Source organism: Watersipora subatra, chromosome 9 (genome assembly GCF_963576615.1).
Source record: "Watersipora subatra chromosome 9, tzWatSuba1.1, whole genome shotgun sequence".
Classification (NCBI taxonomy): Eukaryota; Metazoa; Bryozoa; class Gymnolaemata; order Cheilostomatida; family Watersiporidae; genus Watersipora; species Watersipora subatra.
Genome location: NC_088716.1, coordinates 46172070 through 46194748, shown reverse-complemented (window position 1 = coordinate 46194748; position 22679 = coordinate 46172070). Strand labels below are relative to the sequence as shown.

The following is a 22679-nucleotide window of genomic DNA, read 5'->3' as shown; positions in this document are numbered from 1 at the left end:
GGATAAATATAATATGAACGCTAGGTAAATTTATTAATTCTCCTTGTGCGTGACAGGTTCTATTTAGCAGCACGCTATTACTATTATATTGCACACGAAAATGACCCATAATCCAATACCAGGACAAGCGGAAGAAAACAAACGCATTTTAAAAGAGCTTGATGACCAAAAACGACAGCTTAAAATGAAAGCGCAAGGTCAGTCTTAGTATTTAGAGATGTTACTTCGTATCTGATATTTTATCGTTCTGTCAGCATTTTTGCAACTACATTAGTAGTTGGTTTATTTTAGCTTTGTGATATGGCAAAATCACATTTCGTAATAGTCTACGGATAAAATAACTGCGCAAAAAACTTAGTTGCGATGCTTGACCTTTTTCAAAAAACATTTCTAGTAGCCCGAGTGTGCAGCACTATGACACGTATTAACACTTGTATTTTGGAGTTGTAGGTTCCGCAAATATCTAATAGAGCTTGAATTTTGTGCCACTACCTCACGAATGGATTTTTGGATAGGTTTCGTGCATGATATTGCACGAAACCTAATTTAAGCTTATACGTTATGTAGGTACTCATTGACAGGCTAGCCATCATTTGGTTTTGGTGATTATCACAATTAAGGAAATACACGAGTTTGGATTGTGCATAATTAAGACAAATTTTGCTGCGCAAACACTTGCTCAAAGGTTGTACGAGATTATTAGTGTTAGGACACTTTCAAAATATGTACATATATAAAATTTTGTGTTTTGTTTGTCTGCAATTGCATTTTGTGCTACTTTCTACTCTACCTTACATTAAACATTGACATATTGAAATACATTGACAGAATTAGTGTTGTTGTTAAGGTGCTCCTGTACAGACACAACAACGGCCAGTCACGTTGGACTCTGTGACAATGGGTGGTTCAAGCAGGCATAATCACAATAGACAAGCGCTTCATGAGGCTTCGGTTGGGTCATTTGGTTTTTACATTAGCACAGACTCTCAATTTGGTAACCCTATTCTAGCAGTGCTTCCACGGATAGAACCAGAAAAGAAGACACCACCTTAACTAAAGAACTTGCAGCTTGTGCATTGGTCAAGGTTTTTTGTATTGAGACAAAAATAGCTACTAAATTTGGCATGAATGTTGGCATATTAGTTTATTGAAGTTTTTTGACTAAACATGCTCATATGTACATCAAACAAGAGGAAATATAAATATATGCAAACTAGTGGCGGAGCTAGTGCTTTGCTTCCCTTGGGGTAGCATTCATCACTTGTCACTACAAATATACAACAGTATATATGGGATTACATGCATGTCTTAAGTTTTGATTACTAGCTCTTAAAATTCAAAACATTACACAATGTAGTTAATTTATGCAAAAATGCTTATAAAATAAGCATGGTATAATTTATGTAGTCTACACTGAGAGCTCAACTTACGGAAGTACAATTCGGTCAAAGGTTTTGAGTTCCTACACACATACATGTAGATTAGTAGGTGCTATGCACTAAATTCCAAATGGCAGGGTATAAAGATAAGAAAATGTAAACTTACGGAAGTTAAATCGTCAGACATAAATTCCAACCCATAACAATAGAAACATAACTCCAAAGCCCATGAATAATGAGGCAACTAGTGATACTAGCAATTCCTTTGTAAGGTCCCGTGTAAACTTTGTAGAAGTAACCTCATATCTGAGAGCATTATTAAGGAAACAAAAATAGTGAATTAAAAATAGGGCACAATGAAAAGTTTAGTATTTTAAATGATTCCTGTTGAAAAGGATACACAAAGAACCATGCCATGAAAAACACTCCAATAGCCAACAACATCATGGCGAGTTGTGGATAGACAGCTGGGTTGATGGGTGATACATATCGAGACAGATGTTCCATACCGCTCTCCTGTAAAAGTAACACAAAGGGTAATACTACGGATTTCTAGCAATAACATACCATATGCTGCGATCATAACCTTTACTTCCATAAAAGTCACAAGACCTTCCACTACTGAATGAACAGCGTTAAAAAAAGTCAATCAATGCCACTGATATTTTTTATGACAAGTATATCAAATATAAACAAGAGCATAGGATAGCCCTTGACCAATGTTTGCCTTTTTAGTTTTACTGAGGGTGATAACACTCAGTAACTCAGATAACTGAGGGCTTGTACCTGTTATACACTAGCCTTGTTTAGATATATGTTTTATCAAATACTAATAAAGACCTTTTTGCATTTTCCCTCATCTTCGGAGTTTTTTATTATTTGTCATGGACAATCCTCTCACTTTATTTACAGATCTTTACTGGTGTGGTTCCATATAAGGTAGCAAGGGCTTTGTGCAGGCAAGAAATTGCCCTGCTCTCAATGTTATGTAGTGCGGTTTAAAACAAACACAATTCACCATAATACATAAAATGCTTAACCATTGAGGATATATATTTTGGTAGACTACGCGAGTTCAATTACAAATACAGTGCAGATAATTTGTGGTAGCACCCAAATTCAAATCAACTATTTTGAAAACTGGCATTACATCACAAGTTATTGTTCGCAACTGAAATCTTAAAAAGGCCACTCTACATAACAAAATAGTATCAATACGCCTTTTCACAGTATGACAAAAACAACAATGAACTATAGCTGAAACTTTATAAAATAAAGAGAACAACGTAGAGATGTGAGCAGAATTTAAAAAAAATGATTTTGCAAAGTGGCGCTGGTCTGAACAATTTAAGACTACGTTTTATGTAGTGTATGACATCTATTCTAAAATGACTGTTTGTTTGCAAATTTATTAGCCTAATAATATGTCAGCTATCTACTATTTGTATCCAAGTGGAAAGCATATACTGTATATATATATATATATAACTAGAGTGTTGGAATAGGTTAACGTTACTTATCTTCCAGAAGTTAGTTATAACACTCCGCACTTTTTAGAGCGTAGAGTGCTGTTAGCAGTAGGCCTGACCACTTATCTATTATATATATATATATATTCCAATGTAGTGTGTTAAAGCTGCCAGATAGTGCTCAATGAGTGATCAGAGCTTAAATATAAAATTAATTCATGTAAAACCTTAGATAAAAAACTTCATTACTATTAGTTTCATGTCTGTTACGCAGACAATCATCAGATAAAATTGTTTTAGTCCAACTGAGTTATATATGTAAGAGAGGTGTAATTACTATAACGACTGATAGCTATTTAATTGCATTTCGTAGTGTGTATTTAGTAGAATGTCGGCATGTGGAAGCTAGCTCGTTACGCTTGTTGAGTGAGCTCATTTCTGGTTTTGTGAGGATGATGTACTTTTCTGATATGCACAGGTTACAAGCGTTGTAACCTGTGCATATCAGAAAAGTACATCATCCTCACAAAACCAGAAATGAGCTCACTCAACAAGCGTAACGAGCTAGCTTCCACATGCCGACATTCTACTAAATACACACTACGAAATGCAATTACATAGCTATCAGTCGTTATAGTAATTACACCTCTCTTACATATATAACTCAGTTGGACTAAAACAATTTTATCTGATGATTGTCTGCGTAACAGACATGAAACTAATAGTAATGAAGTTGTTTTTTATCTAAGGTTTTACATGAATAAATTTTATATATATATATATATATATATACATATATCAACTAACATGAGAGCGAAAGAGGGAAGCACATCAACAGACTTGAGGTAATTAGATCAGTTTAACGAAGCTTGAAATAACCCTCAGGTAAATCTGGAGTGAGGATTAGAGTATGTCAACATTTATACATTTTGGCCTCAAGAATAGATTTCTATCTTGTTTGTACAACATAAGAGGAAGCCACAAATGCTCAAAAATGCACTTGTATAACAGCTACTTATTGTGTTATTTGAGATTTTAGTAAACACACTAATAAGGTAAAAAAGGCAAATCAGATGTGGTTTACAAAACAAAATATTTGCATTCTGAATGAGTAAATAGAAGACATTTTTACTGAAGATTGCTAAGGAGTTGAACAGGTACATCCTGTATTAGCTTGATGTCTTTTATAACTGCAGTCATATTTGCCAATAGATACACCAAAAGATTGTATCAATGGTATGAAATTGCAAAATGAATTATTAAAGGTAGATTATGGATAAAAAATTGAAGTTAAAAAGCATGCCTGGCAAATTCGTTTGGCAAATAGGCTTAGGTCATTTGAGACCAAGTCAAAAAGCTGTCAACTCTTCAACATTATTTGCTCTTTCCAAGATAAACCTCAAGAAACCATCACAAGAGAATAAAATGAAAAACTGACACTGGTTTATTAACACCTTTTGCCCTGTATTAAGGTTAAGCAAGGATACATAATAAAAGAATTTGCCTCATTCATCACTTTTTTGCATACATGATTATTTAGCAAGACGCAACAATGGTGGACAAAAATAACCACTATATGCATAGTTCAAGAAACAATCGACTTGAGGTTCTGCTAATGCTGTCTCAGAGTCGCTCAGTTTTTAGTGAAGAAATCCCTCAACACCTAACTAAGGAGTCAGCCAAGTTAAGAAATGATTTATAAATAAACTAAGTCTTTCATATGTTTCTGAATGTAACTGCTAATCAAACCTTAACTGCTAGTTAAATTGAACACCAGATATTCAGGTCAAAGCAAAATGCGGGTGGTCATGATGATTATCTCAAGCATCTACAAAAGCTTTTTACTTCTGAAGATATAGGCTAGGTGGTCAGTAATGGTGCCAACCTAAATCATAGATATATATTTAAGTGTTACAAGTATATTATAAACCTACACATTAAACCTGGCTTTCTAGGTAAGTCAAATCCATCAGATATACTGGTAGCACCATTATTTTTGACAAACTGTCTATCATTAGCAAACTACAATGTTTTTCTCAAATTAATGAGGGAATTTATACCATAGTAAAAAATTCTTTATGAAAGTGGAGCCCAAATTCTTTGACATATAGAGTAGATGCTGGTAGAACGTAAATAATCCGTTCCAGAAACTTTTGCGCTATAGAGATCTTACGTTATATGAACATTAAAAATTTAAAATACAAGTAAATTGCCTAATCCATTCCAAGGTCTTTCCCAACTCACCCCTTTGGCCATACAAAAAGGAAAAACTAGACTTGACTTTTAAATTTGTTGGCTTAACCGTAACTGCAATATTATTAGTTTGCATTGACAGCTGTTCTCTTTTTTCTGCTCAAATTCACTGATTTTATGGACCATGATTGCGGTAATTTACTAATTAAAGTACTTTTATTTCAACTCCGAATCCATTCGAAGCATGGAAACCGGGTGAATTTGAATTGGCCAAATCTTTAATTTTTTTCAAATTTGCCAATTTTAAAAATAAGTCTAGTAAGTTAATTATCTTTTTATTGCATGTCGATGTGCCTAGCTACTACAAGCAAGACAGTCAATTGAAGGTTACAATATGGCATAGCATGCTAGTGACTAAAACTTAGATAGCTCTCTGGAAAATATTTGTTCTCATCAGGTCAGCTTTCATTGCTAGAAAAAAATTACAATCACATTCAAAAAAAATTTTAAGCAACTTGACTGCTGCTAAAACCATAAAATAAGATTTTTTATAAGCTTAATTGCTTTCATATAAAGCATTGTGGTTCTATTCTCTGTTTTTCTTGAACAGGCTAAAGCACATGCAAGGCTGGCTAATAATTTATATTTAAGCGGCGCACCGCCTCTTAGATTTAAATTAGCCAGCGTTTGTCAATTGTGTTATATTACATTATGATTACAACTAATGGCATTGTATTAGAGGTGTTAGCTGTTGCCTGTGCAGTTAATGAGTAATATTTGATCTTCAGTTCATTGATGGTGCGTAGTCTGTCTACTATGGTAGACAGTATGGCGCCTTACAGTGCCTCGCGTTGCATGTTCGCAACTCGAGTTGCTGTTCAAAGAACTCGGCCTGGGTTTTTGATGAACTCGAGTTGTGTTAGCAAAACTAAAAAGGTCTGTAAAAAAGCAAAGTGAGTAATTGGGGTGTCTCATTTACAGAATTGCGTTTGCGCACATTATATAAAATTTAATAGCTGATAAATAACAATAATTAAAAAATATATATACATATTTAAATTATTCACTATTGGGGAAAATTCACTATGTAAAAATAATAAGCAAAGTTAATAGAACATTACATATGCTAAGGAGAGTTTTAAAGCATGCTGACACAAAAACTCGGCAGATTGCTTATTTTTCTTTGGTGAGGCCACTTTTAGAGTACGGTTGCACGGTATGGGACCCGTTTATGAAAAAAGATATCAAAAGATTTGAGAAAATACAGAACACCGCTTTAAGGTTCATTTTTAAACTAAAGGGGCAAGTCAGTTTTACAGAAATAAGAGCAAATACAGGGATCGAGAGTTTAGCTAAACGGCGAAAAGATATTAGGTATGCATTTTATTTAAAAGCGGTGGAGGGGAACTTTACGGTCCCTGATTTTAAAAATACTATCAAGCACCACAACACTCGACAGAAAGCAGGTCTGTTTGTGCCAACAATCCGGACAAAGGCGTTTTTTAATTCTTTTTGGCCGAGAACAACTCGAGACCTGAGAGGTTTTTAGTAAAGAATTTTTGTAATAAAAGAGTTCCCACGCCTTTCCTCCTTTCTAGAAGGGTGTAGTGAAATTTTTTTAGATTAGATTAGATATATATATTGGCGATATTTGCGCATATTTATTTATATAAATATAAAGAGACAAAAACAATTGTAGAATGTAAAAAGCAAACTAAAAAACAATATATGTGGGAGCCGGGCCAGTTCTTTTTCAAATGAAAAAAGAGTTATCTTTTTATAACCTGACAACTGAATGAACACCGAAAATAAACAAATGTTCATAGAAATTATGTCAACAACGTTTAATGATGCACCAAAAAATTTCATATCAAAAAATATTGCTAGAGAAAATGAAATCATGAGTTGTTTAGTATGGCACCTTACAGTGCTTCGCGTTCCAGGTTCTCAAGCCGAGTTGTTGAACTCGAGTTGCTGTTGAAAGAACTCGGCTTGGGTTTTGATATTTACAAACTCGAGTTGGTAAATATAATTCGAGTTGTACAACTCAAGTTGCAAACTCGAGACACTATAATTCGCCATTAGCTCTGGTTTTACAGTACATACATACATGTAGTTTAATTTCTATTAGTTAACAGGTGCCTACTGATGCACCATTGTTAATATAACCAGATCTACGGTGATGCTACCGTAATACCAATATATTGCACCTTGAAAAATGACACTAGGAGTGATTTACCTACAATTATAAATAACTAAAACAGAATTAATTTTAGTAATAGTACAACCATTAGTTCTTACCATTTTTATGTTTTATTCTCGCTAGTTGCCAAAATAAGTCAAAACGGAAACACCAACACCGGCGTGTCAAGTTCATGCGCAGTACCGATTTTCCGTGTTGACTTTTGATTGGCATGCAAACGGTCATGGCGTTTATTATTGGTCTAGTGTTTTGGCATTTTTTCTGTAATGTGTAAGGACGCAATAGTGTCGACCCGTAAAAGCAAAAAAATACAGTCTATTTATCCAAAAATAGAGCCTATGAAGGTGCTTATTAAAATTTATTTAAGATAAAAATTAGTTGAAGGATAACCTTTTTAGAAATTCCACACGTGAGAAAAATCATATTTCGTAATAATTTAGTTAATATCACTACGTGTTATTCAATTTTACTTAGAAATGTCTTAGATACCATTCCCGCCGAAGTTGTCATGGCATTTATATCAACAAATGGCGAACAATAGAAGTATTGTTTTCCTTATTCATCGAACTAGTGTAATGGTTAACTAATGAACTAATGTATGCATAAATATTGATATAAACAATAAATATTGAGGCTTCGCAGTGTGCCATTTTTCTTGTACTCTGCCTTTGGTTCTAGTTGTAAAACTGACGCATTACGTGCATCATTTGACCGTCAATTGCCTAAGCAGAACCTCTCTGCATTTCCTCTCTGTCTTAATCAGGGTGGAAAAAAGGGACCATCGGCAATGCTGAGTGCCTTGTCTCAAGGTTATGGCACTTGGGATGGCCTTACTAATGTCACAGGACCTGTAAGTCAACTTATTTTTTTTAGATCAAAATGTCTTTTTTGTTTTAGTGTATTTTAAAACTTGTATGTTCTTCTACTTCATTATTGATATTTAGGAAAGTCTACCAACATTGGCAATGCTTTCTGAACACAAACATGGGGTGACAGTTAAATCAGCCCGGCGCCGTAAGCCACAAATAGTAAGAGTCGAAGAAATTGATGGTAGTATTCACATGCCTAAAACCTACCTAACTCGTAAAGGCAAGTACCTTTTACTTAAACTAATACATACTTCATTGAAATCGAGAAATTTGAGTTAATGCTACAATAGTTTTGGATTATACCAATTGTTTAGGAATAAAAATCTTGATATTATCTGTAACTTAAAATACATATTTTAGGAGCATTGGTTCTCTATAGCTCAGAACAGTCTGTGGAGGATACGAAGCAGCCTCGTAAGCCAATAGATGTAGAGAAAGTTATAGAAAGACTAGGAAATGTTCGAAGACTCATGGCATCTATTCTGTATCTAAATGACTCTCAGGTATGCACGATGACTCTATATAAAAGTTGCAAGTATTGAAACTTCTAAATTCCTTTTACCATATTAGTTATTTTGCTATGTTCAGTTTTTAGAGGCTGTTGTTGTTTAATGATTTATTCTATTTATTGCATTGTCTCATAAAGTCTTTTCATGCTATTAACTTTGTTTATTTTAGCAGATTCTAGCTCTGTTATGTTACATAACACTTGAAATTTCAACTAACATGCTGCTCTGGAAAATATGGCATGATAACCCGTTCACTATCGCTTAGAGTTGTATAAAAATATTGGTTGCTTAATCTGATGCAGTGCTAGAAGGCTTAATTTGTTTTTGTTGGTCATGTTTGTTTTTAGGTTGATGACACGGATATCAGCGTATCTGATGAACGAAATAAAGTTTATATGGGATTCCTTCGAAGTGTAGACAATGTTTTGTACAAACAGAGGATTCAACCTGGACAAGATCTCAAGTTTTACTTGAAAACTTTGCAACTTCGAGCTCGGTGAGTGGCGCCTCAAGTCGCCATTTGGTACTTGCTTATGAATAGAGTTACGATTATGATACTTCTTATGGACTCAAAGGGCTCTTACTGTATCGCATGGATGTAACATGATTCTTTGTTTACTAACCATATGCGCGGTGGCTCAACACTTTTATGTGGCTATAATTAGCCAAAATTTGATTTGGGGTAAACAAAGTAAATAGACGCATGTCTTTATGATTTAAGAATACCAGTACTTACTGGTTTTTGGTCAATCGGAAACTTCAAAACAAGTTGAGTGAGGAAGTAAGAGACAAATATCATTTGTATCTTCAACTACTAGAATATGTTAAACTTAGTACCCTAACAGTACTTTGCGAATGAGAGTAACAGAATGACAGTTGCCATGGCAAGGTCACTCTACCACGCACCATCTCTACTTAATGTTATTTCAGTGAGTCAATCTCTTGTTGCAACATATTTGATGGCTTTCAAATTAAATGTTAATATTTGTTGGAGAGGTTTTAGCATGTTGGTGATTTTTGGAATTATAGGAAATTGATGGAATTGGCTGGGTCAGACATAGCGCGACAGATCAGTGAACTGCTGTGCACCCCTGTGCTGAGCAGCCGACCAAGTACAAGTGGTACCTTGGCCACAAGGAAGCTTAGCAGTGCCAAATTGACGGCTTCTCTCAAGTCAGATTCCTACATGGGAAGAAAAGTTCTCTATCCAGGTAATCTGCCCCACACTGCAACATCTATGAGAGATTAACATGTGTAATAGCTACAGTATCTGCATAATCATTTTTCAACTCAGCAAGGTGATTGAGGGGGTGGATGATAGCGTGCCTCGCCGCCAAGCTGAATATCTGAGTTCTGAGGCATTACTTTTTTCTTAACTTCTAAGCGTAGCTCCAAACATACAGATGGACCTGGATTTGTTATAGCAAAGATTTGCTTTTTAAACTTATCTTCTTACAAATACTATATACGAGTATTTGTATGAATTCAGGGAGACAGAAACGCTTCAGAGTTTTATTTGTTGTAGGTCTTTGCATAATTTGTTTGTCAGTTGAGCCTAACTTTATAAAGCTTGACAGGTTTAATGTTGTGACAAATTAAATATATAATTATAGTCAATGGCCCACTTTACTCGAGTGCTTTCCAAACAATACATTATCTTAGTAACTTTATTCTCTCTGAAGCCATGAGTAGTATATAGCAAACAGCTGCCATTACGATTTTATTAACTAGTTCATATTCCTGTTTTTATCGGGTGGTTGCTGACCATATCGAGCGTGTTTGGTCAAGTATGCTTGTCTGACAGTCATTGCTGGTTCATCAAAAGACCGCGTGTTGAGTTAGTCTCATATTATCTTGATTGCTCTTTGTGAGCTCATTAATGGAGTCTTTGCCAGCAGAAACCTTATTGATTAGCTATTGATATTAGTGGTAGATTATGCTCTGTTGCTAGATATTACTGCCATGCAAATGAATAGCTTTTCTCTGTGGTTTTAATTAAATTGCTGGCAAGTTACGCATAGCGAAACTGGGAATAAATCTGTGCACTGGAAATGTATGCGTTTCACAAAGTGACACACTAGATTTAAAAGAATACGATCCATTCTTATTTGTTCCTTTGAAATTTTTTCACTTGTTTGTCGGCTATGTTTCCCAAGAGAAGCGTGTTTCCTTCTTGAGTATAGGTAATCACATAGGTCTAATTATGATTATTGATTGTGTCTGCTCGCTGAGCTGATGTACTAATAGTCTGTCAACGAACCACACTGTCCAGTTTGTTTATTTTAAAGATTCACACTCGCATTTTATTGACCGCTCTAGTGTACAGAGATATGATTATGGCGTGATTTTGTTTATATAAAAGTATCTGTATCATTGCAGCGAGCATGGGAAAGAAATTTTTTAGATTAATGTTATAACTAGAAGTTGATTTTCATGAATAATTTTTACTATAAAAAGAACCGTGTTAGTCCGTCCGTCTGTAGCCATGTTAGAATGTTAGGAAAAGGATTACACCCAACAGGATTGAACCCAGATTTTCTGATTTTCAATTAAGCACACTACCAACTGCACCACCCAACCACTTTGCTGAGTTGAAAAATAATTGTACATATAGTTATTCCACCTGATGATCTCTCACGGTGTACAGGATTGCCAGTGTACTAGTTTAAATAATTTAAGATAAGAAGCCCTTAACCTCTACTGTTACCTATATATTACCAAGGGTTGACATCTCCAATGTAAATCAGAACTTTTTGTTAAGTACTATAAGATTGGTCATAATGATATTTGAGAGAGATGAGTCTATACTAGCTTAAGATATAAAAAACCAATTGTTGCCACGCATGATCCCCCACCCCTTCCATCTGTGTTTAGTCAGATTACTCTGTTATAATTATTAAGAAGACTCCATACCTCTTCGATGTTCTCAAACAGCAATCTAGCATGATATAGCGATCTTTTCACGTCACTCATTGCAGAAATTCATCTTGTTTCAACGTTTTGTTTGGTGAACACTGTTTTATAATATACACTCTTTTTTATTGTCTAGACCCTATGCATTATTCTCTCTGTATAAAGCGCACACATGTTTTAGCCCTCGACACGTCACTGCATGAGATGTTAAATACACCTTTCTCTACCTCAACTTGGCCACTCAGTCAGCGTCATGCCATTCCTAATCTCCATGATTCTAAGATAGAAGAAATAGACACTGAATGTAGTGATCAAAGATCGCACAGTGCGGGGCATGTCTCTGAAAAACGTCATAAGGGAAGACTAAATAGTGCAATTTCTACAAACAGTGGTTCTATGGTGGAAGATCTCACATTGTTTGAGGAGGTTGACATTTCTCTTCCAAGTGATAATGGAGCGCTTGGTAGGTTTCAGTTTATTTTACTTATTCATGATAGATAAGTGTTGTGTCAATGTATTCAGTGTCTAAACTCTTTCCACCTTTTATCTTATTATATGAAGAAGTCAATTTTTGCTATTATATTGCGGTCATCGTATTGTATGTTACACGCACCTCCCGAAGTAGATAAACTCATACGTGAAGAATGAATGCGATGTGTAGATACTGTGGGCATCTCTTCTATGAGTAACTGCGTACCTGCTGCTATAATTGGTCAATATAAATGTTGTAGAGCCTGACAGCGATATAGAGAACGAGTATTTTAACACCGGTGAGTTGTGCTGCTGTATACAACTGGTCAATGAACAATACATTTTATTCAAGTGTCAGTGAAGTAAAGAGATATTAAATTAATTATAGCAATCGATCTACTCTATTATAATTTTATTTAATTTTAGCGATAGCATTAGTTGTAGTGTTCTTAGAGAGCGATTGCCGCTCAAGCACTGGCAGTAAAACAGACTAGAATTATATGATCTACTAGCACAGACTAGAATTATATGATCTACTAGCACAGACTAGAATTATATGATCTACTAGCACAGACTAGAATTATATGATCTACTAGCACAGACTAGAATTATATGATCTACTAGCACAGACGAGAATTATATGATCTACTAGCACAGACTAGAATTATATGATCTACTAGCACAGACTAGAATTATATGATCTACTAACACAGACTAGAATTATATGATTTACTAGCACAGACTAGAATTATATGATCTACTAACACAGACTAGAATTATATGATTTACTAGCACAGACTATTTCAAATGAAACTAATATGGGTAAAGAGAGTTTGAATAACTTTAATAAAATGATTTATAATGAGTCTGTGAATTGATGCGATGTTTCTATAGTTTGTGTTTTTCCAGTAACATGTTGATCGATCCTGCTTCGTGGTAGACAACATTTGGTACTGGGTATCTATCATAAAGCCAGTATTTGTTAGTTAATAATGTTATATTGTATGTGATAGCATGTGTGTAAGCAACTGGCAAACATAGCTAGCAGTCTAGCATAAACATAGCTAGCATAAGGAATCTTATAATAATAGGATAAGCCGCCTCAGCTACTGTAGGGCTGGTAGAGTAATTAGCATTTAGTGTGAGCACACACTGTGACAGTATTTATTGGTAAACAATATTAATGAGTTTACTAGATGAAAACTGATGTAGATGATATTAGGTGTCCATTGCTCATATGTAGATATGTCCGCTATAAAGATCTGGTATAGCATGAGCTCTTTAATTGTGGGATTGTCATATGTGCATAAGTTTACTCGCTTCCACAGTATGTCTTTTATAGTTAACACATTTTGAAGTTAATTCGACATACTTCAAAGTTGGCCTATCATAGTCCACTTGTTCTAAAGTTGGTTCAAACATTCTAAAAATAGACTGACTTGTTTTAAGCAGTCTAAAGTTGGTCTGACACAGTCCATACATTTTAAAGTTTGGCTGTTATAGTTGATATAGTTATTCGAAAGTTATCTGTCATAGTGCCCACATTCTAGTGGTGATTTAACATAGCTCACGCACTATACAGTTACTATGATGTGGGATGTCATAAATTCTCTTTTATTAAACATACTAATAACTTTCAATCTTGTAGCTTAAAGGTTACTAGTACATTTAATACATTAGTAATAATTATATGCTAAAAGCTCCATTTTTGGCTATCAATTAAACATGGTTTTTGTTGAAGGCTAATAAGGTGAGGAAAGATATGTTACTGCTGTTGGTTGTGTAAGATATTGCAGCAGCATGATCTCATAATTTCTCATGGTAGATGCTATTATCTTCCCGTTTTAGTGCTGAACTATGACGAGCTGCCGAAAGATGAACTACGAGAGGCATCAGGGAAAGACAGACGAGATATTGCTGCTAATTCTTCTATTGAAAGGTATGTCTGTGTGTCTGTGTAGACAGTATCTGCAACTGCTAGCTCAGATGACGTAATTAAAATCAATGTTTTTAATGTTTGTTTTGAAGTTTGAATAAAAAAAATGCATTTAAAAGCGTGACAATCAATACAGTGAGCAGTTATCTCACATATATGACAGGCAATACAAGCCACCCAAGTTGTTAAGCATTTACTGACCTCTGGCAGCAAGTTATTTTAGGAATATAGTTAATAGATGGTCAAAGCTTTTACCTAATTTTTGGCGCTGAACTTGAGGGCAGTTTCTTCAACTAAGATGTTATGATTGTGTCAGGTTACTGCCTAGCATGTTGGTTTTTATTTTTTTCATTGCGTTCACTATGTAAGTACATTATATGGTAGGCCGTCCCATAACTAGTCTATACCATATAAATTAACCTAGACTGTTGGTTAGACTGGGTCAGACAAAACGGCTGTAGCGACAGAAATTAATTTATCATTTCTGTCCACTACCGTTGTGATCAATTGTTTTTCCACTATCACATTAAGCTTGGAACCATGGCTACTATGAGCGTTGCAAAATGCGGCGAATTGAACCGTGTTGTAACATATTTTGTTTGTGTAGTTAAAAATAGCCTCTATATTATAAAGGCTTTTACTATGAGTCTGCATCTCTTATATCATGACCAGTATTCTGGCTTTTCATCCTCCACAATTAGTACTTTAATTTTTATTTCCAAGATCATCAGATCATCAGATCATCTCACAGTCAGCCAATTTAAGAAAGCTAACTTTTGAAACAACTAGGAACACTATAAATTTGGTTCGCATTGCTATAGCTAGGATGCCACATGGAATTAGTTTTACATAGGATTTGAAAAAGTTATTAAATGGATCAAGATAATATAGTGTTCAGTAAATTTATTAAAAAGTGAAATAAAAATGACTAGCAAGTTTTTAATTTTATAGCTACAATCCTACAGCGTGGAATAAATTTTCATTTTAAGTCTGTCATATTACTCACTAGCTAAATACCCGACATTGCACGAGTAATAAAATAATTACTCAAAGAATTTCAGTAACTTACCTGGTAAGCTAGTAACTTAAGTTAGTAAATTATTTGTAACTTATTTATTGGCTAAGTTTCTTTACCCAATAATTTTGAGTAAATTAAGCTAGTAACTTTAGCTAGTAACTTAAGCTAGTAACTTAAGCTAGTAACTTAAGCTAGTCTAAATCTTTACGACAGTAAGAGCCGTGTCAGAAGCCAGCTTAATAAACATTACGTTACGTGTAATGATCATGCGTGCTGGTTAATAATCAAGAGTATTTTCTCCAAGTACTTTAAGAGTGCCTAGTTTAACCAATGCAATGAATATTTGCAGTTATTTATTGTTGTGGCCAGTTGGGCACATAGTCTATTGGGTTAGCTTACCTGTCTGCCAACCTTGAGGTTCGGAGTTCAAATCCTCTGTGAAGGGGCTATTTGTACTTGAAACTTTATTGCTATAACTTGATGGACAAACGATAGACACCAGACAGACAAACATTGTGATATATATAGCTATATATATATATATTTCTCAAAGTATGTCCGTGTGTATTTCGTATGTCTGTCTGCATTCCGGCTATAGCTATTATTAGGATAACTGCAGCTGAACAACAATGCTGACGCAATTTCATGGAGTACCATCATTAGAAGCCTAGCAGCTTACTGCAATTTTCCATTGGCAATATGCTAGGCTACTAGCTTGAAAGTTACAGTTGTTTGACAACGTTTTTAAACCTTTACAGTTGTTTTCATTTTTCTCTTAATTTATTTAAACTACACAAAACACTTTTCTCATCATATGTAGTTTGAAAGTTAGAATGGTAAATGTTGTTATATGTTAAATACAAATCAATTTTCTGTCCAGACTTTTTTATTACCTAGGCAATGCCGGGTAGCACAGCTAGTGTATATATATATATATATATATATATATATATATATATATATATATATATATATATATATAGATGTATAGGTGAAAAGACTAATTATTTAATTTAACCAAACCATTGGTTTTCGAATTACGGGGCAGTACAAAGTTATCGAATGGACTGTTATTCAGGCATCTGACAAACACTCCAGATATGGAAAGCAGTTATATGGATGCGGAAGTAAAGAGCGGATCTATTATGACACCTGATATAACCTTGCGTTCAGGGCACAGCGGCACATTCAACATTCTCAACTCCCAAATATCGAAACATGACGATGCTAGTCTGGTGAACACGCATGCCCAGCAAAGTTCACCTCAACTCTCTCATGGCAAGAGATTAGGTTCTAGCCAAGATTCAAGCAAGGAGGATACAAGTCTACTTGTCAATCAAAGTCAGGTCATGCCAGAAAGTAGTGATCCTGCGGGATCTAAGTCTAACCAAAACAGTCGTAGCTCTAGCCAACATTTATCCCGTTCCTTAGAAGATGCTGAGGCTAGCAAACCAGTTGTAGATTCAAGTCTATCAAAGAAAAAGGAGCCATCCAAACAGCAGCAAATGGAAAGTCACGTGTCACAGTTGGATGAGAGAATAACTCTTCAATCTGTACCGCACTCTCCCACTGATCTGACAGGTTGGTTTGGTCTTTGATGGTTTCAGATCTGAAAAGTTGCCAAACTTATTAAGCTGATCATTGGCAGCTCTTTCTTGATGAGTATTCCTGCTAATATAGCTGTGATTAACCTTACAGTTGAGAGATGCTGTTTAGCTTATTGTTGAGCTATTAACTTTTATAGTTAGTGAATACATGGATATCTGATTACATTGGTAGTGCTATCTGCTAGCATGACTGTTGCAATAATACTAGCGGTATTCCAGGTTTAATTTTTTCAACTACTTAAAGGGTCTTATTACAAATGTGGTTAGCTATAAATATGGGAGTTTAGCAATAGTCAGCCCTTAGAAGCATGCTGAGTTTGTGGTGAGTTTTACTACAGGCCAATAACTAATTTTGAACAATGCTGATTCGCATCGCACCATTTCACAGATAGGACACATTCATCCACCAGCAGTAAGAGAAAGAAACACACTCTCCCTACTGTAAATAACATTGATGATGATACTTCTCAAAAGGTCGAAATACCTGACAGTCAGTTTACAGAGGGCAGAGAAAACCTGCAGCTTCCACTGGTAGGTTGTGGGATTTCTCTTACATTGGTATAGTTTGCAGCTAATTTCACAATTTACTTTCTGTTTATCATTTCCTCTTTAGCTTCTTTTGTTCAACTTCTTTCCATATGCTTAGAAATATTTGGTTACTTCAAGGAATTCAAAATCTACTGACAAGCTCCGACACTATAGCTACGCATATGTAATATACGGGTATAATTATAATATACATAATAGTGAGTAGTACATAATAATGTGTAGATAATAAATATAAAATAGTTGTAAAAGTGTTTTTATTTGTCTCATTGCAACACTCAATGTTTTTCGCATGTACTTACATTTGTAGGGCTAAACTCATTCAAGGTGATGCCTTTTTCTTGTCACCTTCCTGGATCAGTTTAGCTAGGTCAATGTAAGTAAACACAGGAATGGATGGAAAAAAGATGGAAAAAAGAAAAAAGTTAAATATTATTTGTACTAGTATATATACCCTTTACTTACACTGCATAAACATAAAACTCTTAGTTTAGTTTTATCAACATTCTTATTTTTATGATAATACATAATATTTAACTTAAGATTTATTGATTTAAATTTTATTTAGTTTGCTTGTCTGTTGGAGCTTATGGCACTCATTTCATTTCTTATTATGACTGTTGTGGCTTTACAGGCTTGCCCTATGTTTCTGCTAAGCTCGCTTGTTCACTTACTTTTTCTGCAGTACGATGAGTCTCATCACAGCATTACTGCATCACCAACTGGACTATCTGCTCGGTTTGCCACACCTTCAGAGCCTCAGGAATGTGTTAAGTCTGATAATGTTTGCTCTGATGTGAGTCGAGTACTTCAAATTCTTAATACTACAAGTGTTGTGCTCTTACGTAACTCAAATGGTTGTTTGACACACTTTATTGTTATTTTAGTTTTATGAGTTGCTGATATTAGTATATGATTTGCACTAGTGTTTCTCATTTGAAGTTTTTTCTGTTATGCGTTCAAATCCATTCTTTTCCTGTGCAGTACGACCGACTGCAAACCACTCCTCACATTGCTATTGCTCCAACACCTGAGCTAAGCGCTTCTCCACTTTTCATCAAAGAGCTCAATACTGTTTCACTCAAAGTGAGTATTTCACCAATAGGAAACTATGATTTGTGATGCAATGCATTGTGGGAACAAAAAGTGGGGATTAAAATGACCAGCTGTACAGGTACTTTACAGTTTTTCTGTATAGCTGGCAAGTTCTCTGTTCATATATGTTTGTTATATCTACTATATCTTTTTATATTTTGTTTGATTCTGCTCTTTATTATTTGTTTGCTTTCCTATTCAATATTTTCTTATGCAGCACAAAGCTTCTTCTTCTACCACTCCTTCCATTTCTACAGCTGATAAAAATGCTGCACCGCTCACTCCTCAAGCAAACCATAAGACCAAAACAGTAAAACATAAAGTGAGTTTAGCGTTATAATTCAGGGTCGTGTATGAGGAGGAGGTCATGAAATACTTTAAGGCTGCCATAACAGAAAGGAACCAAAGTATAGTTTTATTATTCAATGATAGTATATAGGGCCAGGAGTCGGTTACATACACAACTATGTTATTTGTGTAATCTTAGTGTTTTAGCTTCCTAGCTATGTAGCATATGCTATGTAGCTTGCTATGTAGCTATGTTTTAGCTTCCTAGCTATGTAGCATTTGTCACCTAGTATTGTATTATATTATGATAGCATAGAATTTCCTAATTTAAAAACAAGTTTGTATGATATGTGTATTTTATTGATGCGAGGTTACATTGAATGCTCTGTGTCACTGCAGAGTATAGTACTACTAACTGTGCTACCCAGCGTTGCCCGGGTATTAAAAATCAGCTTATAAACAATGAGAAGTAATGAGAGTTGCCTGCCCCTTGTTATTACCCTGGCACATTGCCAATGGATAATTTGAGTAAGCTTACTAATAAGAGCTACGGCTTCTCATGACTTTGCTTCATGACTGAAAGGGTAGCGTATTTGCTTCGATATACCGACATATATATCGCTTAATGAATCTGCCAAGCTTGTGTGGCTAAATTGGTAGAGCGTAGGACTAGCAGATGGAAAGTTTCAAAATCAAATCTTCTGCAATACTGATTCTTTATTCTGAGATTTTAATAGATATAGCTGGACATATACAACGCCGACAAACTTTGAGAGAAATATATATATACATGTAGATTGAGATAGACCAGGGGCTTAGTGCAGTATTCCTAGCTATGTAGTGTTACATTGTAGAATGACATCACTGACATGTTATGGATAGGTGTAGCGTTAACATATACTAACTTATTGTTGCCTTTGTTTTGTACTGCATAGTTATCTAGTGGAAGTTTACATTAGTACTTTGGGAGCAAATGAATGCTTGTTGAACTTGTTGTGGTAGATTCGAGGTGCCAGTGGAAAGCCATCTTCTATCAGATCACCAGTGTCAGCTGGCTCAAAAGGCAGGTCAGCAAAATCAAGTCCGCTAATCAGTGCGAGCTCTAAGGCGGACCCTCAAGTAAATGTCACGCCTATTCTTTCTGAACCCCCTCCACCAAAAACAAAGCCAGAGATCACCTACGTAAGTCTACTAGCTCTATGTAAGTCTCCTTGCGATAATAAATTTTGTCTGTATAAGCCACATGTACGAAATGTTTGGGTGTATTTCATGCCATATTACTTATTCTTGCAAAATATCTTACAGCGTCTGCCGCCTCCAAATACTATACAAACGCAGCCTAAAGTCCCAACAGTGCCAAAAATTAATAAAATACGGGATGCAGACAAAGAGGCCCTCAAAAGAGCTGAGAAGATGCAGAAGGATGAACAGAAAGCTCTGGAAGCTCTGATGAGGGATCCAGATGAAGGTAGGCCATACTTTTATAATCAATATTCTCTTGGAGCAATGATTAGAGTGTTCTATGTCAATGAGAGCTTTCATTCCTTTTCTAACCAAACATTTAATATCTTTATTACTACTCCTGCCATTACTAGTGCTACGTTACTATAACTACTGTTACTACCATCATTAATAATACTACTGTCACTACTCTGCTACCACCACTACTACAACCTCTACTACTACTACCTCTACTACTACTACTACTACTACTACCTCTACTGCTACCTCTACTACTACTACTACCTCTACTACTACTAAACCAATTCCATGCACAAGCTCTCACTACATACTTTTTTCTGCTAAACACGCTATGAGCTGAAGAGTTTATACATGTATTTTCTCTCAAATAATGTTGTTCATGTAACAGTTTGGGGTTTTCCTTGTTGACAAAAAACTAGAGTTGTGCAGTCACTAAAATATCTTTAAAATGTTAGTAAAAAGCTGGCCTCCAGCTGAATCCTTTGAGTGGCAATAGATAGTGAAATGGGTTTTTAGGTTCTTCCAACTCCTGTCTTACCTTGTTTTTACTGGTATATCCTGTGGACATGGTAATGAGTTGTTACTAGTAGGACTAACAACTAATTTGCACTGCAGTGAAGGAAATCATGACAAGCAACATGGCTGAAGAGTTTGATGAGACAGGATTGTCTTTAGAAGAACTCGAACTAGCTCGAGAAATGCTTAATCAGAGAATGGCTGAAGCAGAAAAGGGTAAGCAACTGTCTTTTCATTACGACGGTATATCGCATGACAGCAGGTTTACAAGTTTTGCTATTTAGTAGTTCATCAATTCGAATACATTCCTAACGTCTACTTTATATTTGTCAGAACACTTATGTGATAGTCTTTAGGTAAAATCTGCCTTTAGACATGATGTTGTTGGCTCCAAAATGCTAGAGGTCAATTAGAGGTCAACATGTCATTTATATGCCTTTGATTAACCTGCCTTAAAAATACTTTCTATTGTGACAGATCTTTCGCAACTTATCTCACAAAAGAAGCATCACATAAACACATGTAGCTATGTTTGAATATGAAGTAAACATCATAGATTTAAAAACTGTTAATTTGTCTATCATCATTGGTTTTTTCTACGTAAGTGAAAATCTTTTGATGAATTTTGTTCGATTTTAATTTTTCCTAAATCATTTTTTCATATTTTTTGAGCAAATTGATGTTAAAAGTGTATATAAGTTAGTCAATAATAGATTAGAGTCATTGCAGAAAGTCCTTCATTTGAGTGAGTCCATCATTAATAACCCATTCATACATAGCTATCATTTATCAGTTATCCCTGTACAATTGATTCTATATTCTTTGTTTATAGAGCTATGCTCTTTGGCTGTTAAAATTTGCATCGATGCCTTTCTGCTTATGCAGGGATTTGCGAGTTTTTAGCTTTATTATGTATATGCTTTTAGCTACAGATATACAGGCTTTAGAACCTGCACAATGCTATGTTTATTAGTTATTTTAAATTCTTTTACTGTTCTCTTTTGGAGTTTCACTCCTAAAATATGTTGGCATGCAGACAACCATTAAATTTTGACTGTTCTGATAATAAAAGCTTGCAGTAGTACGTCAAGGTATATGATGTTTTGTGTATCTTAGTAACCGATATAAATATACTTTCCTTTAATTTTGGTTGAGTTGCTCTTGTTACATGTACATGCAATTTCCTCCGCCTGCTCTCTAGATGATGATACTCATAGCTGACTGCAAGGTAACAGTGTTCTAATGCTGGCTATCTCTCACCAGGCCCTCTAACTATACTCTTTTTGAATGGCTACTAGCTGGCTCTCTCGATAAGCATGCCCATCTAGCTTCTAAATTACTGCCACTCATATTTTGGAGTTGTCGCCTCTTAACAATGAATAAGCTTTACAATGTCCTGTAGGTAAACTCTTGCTGATGCGATAAACATGTAACTATTATATTTTAGTTAAGGGAGCTAAGTTGAGCTAGGAATGCTGACAACCTTAGATGTAAATTGAGTTACTAGGGTAAAGGCATAATATCTACTATAAAAAGTAATACTTGCAGGATTTGTGCCATGGGTTCATTTATAAGTCCTGGTACTGTGGCTTACTAACCCTTGCATAGCTCTTGCTTGTTTGTGCACTGTGGCTATCTTACAAAACACAAAACAAACATTAAGAGGCCGAAGTAAGGCTTGGGAAGCTATAAGTATGCCTGTGGTTCTACAGGCCTAATGTCCTGTTCATCTATGCAGGTATTGAACAGAATCTGACAGCTAGAAGCGCGTCAGAAAAAAGTGACAAAAGCAAAAGTAAGCTTTCAAAGTCAACTGATGGCTTAAATGATGAGGATTCTAAAGCCAAAAGGTATTCAACTTGAATTTTGAAGAACATTTAGTAACTAGAAATTCCTCTGTCATACAGCCCACGACCAAAGTGATAATGGAAAAAAGAAAGGGTACTGCTGGTTGTTGAAAAAGTAGTTACAAAAGGTCAGAATTCTACAGAAGTAGAATTCTTTAGTTAGATGTTGTAGGCGAAGCCTACAACATCTTCTAAAGAATTCTCTGAATCAGATGAGTTATTGTTATTTTTTTGAGTAGCATGTTGTTGAACATTAGCATTTGATGTTGATGGTTGCTGTGAGGACCTTCTATTTCTCCTCCTCCGTAATAATTGGGAGACAAGTGGACGGCCAGTGC

The 22679-nt window shown here is 35.2% G+C and overlaps 2 protein-coding genes across 2 annotated transcripts; both read left to right on the top strand.

Annotated features, from left to right (window-relative positions):
* The first annotated feature begins 10 nt into the window (after positions 1–10).
* On the top strand, positions 11–1216 carry LOC137404106 (SOSS complex subunit C-like). Its single transcript, XM_068090260.1, has 2 exons — positions 11–197; positions 848–1216. The coding sequence occupies exons 1-2, from the start codon at positions 101–103 to the stop codon at positions 1051–1053; spliced, it is 303 nt and encodes a 100-aa protein (XP_067946361.1). The 5' UTR covers positions 11–100; the 3' UTR covers positions 1054–1216.
* Positions 1217–8031: 6815 nt separating this feature from the next.
* LOC137403718 (serine-rich adhesin for platelets-like) lies at positions 8032–22328 on the top strand. The gene is made up of 15 exons (XM_068089733.1): positions 8032–8094; positions 8189–8333; positions 8474–8616; positions 8970–9118; positions 9652–9833; positions 11717–11998; positions 12267–12305; positions 13855–13945; positions 16039–16541; positions 16956–17098; positions 19499–19678; positions 19802–19964; positions 20594–20710; positions 21696–21722; positions 22233–22328. Exons 1-14 carry the CDS (start codon positions 8032–8034, stop codon positions 21713–21715), a joined length of 2220 nt encoding a protein of 739 aa, XP_067945834.1. The 3' UTR covers positions 21716–21722; positions 22233–22328.
* Positions 22329–22679: the final 351 nt, after the last annotated feature.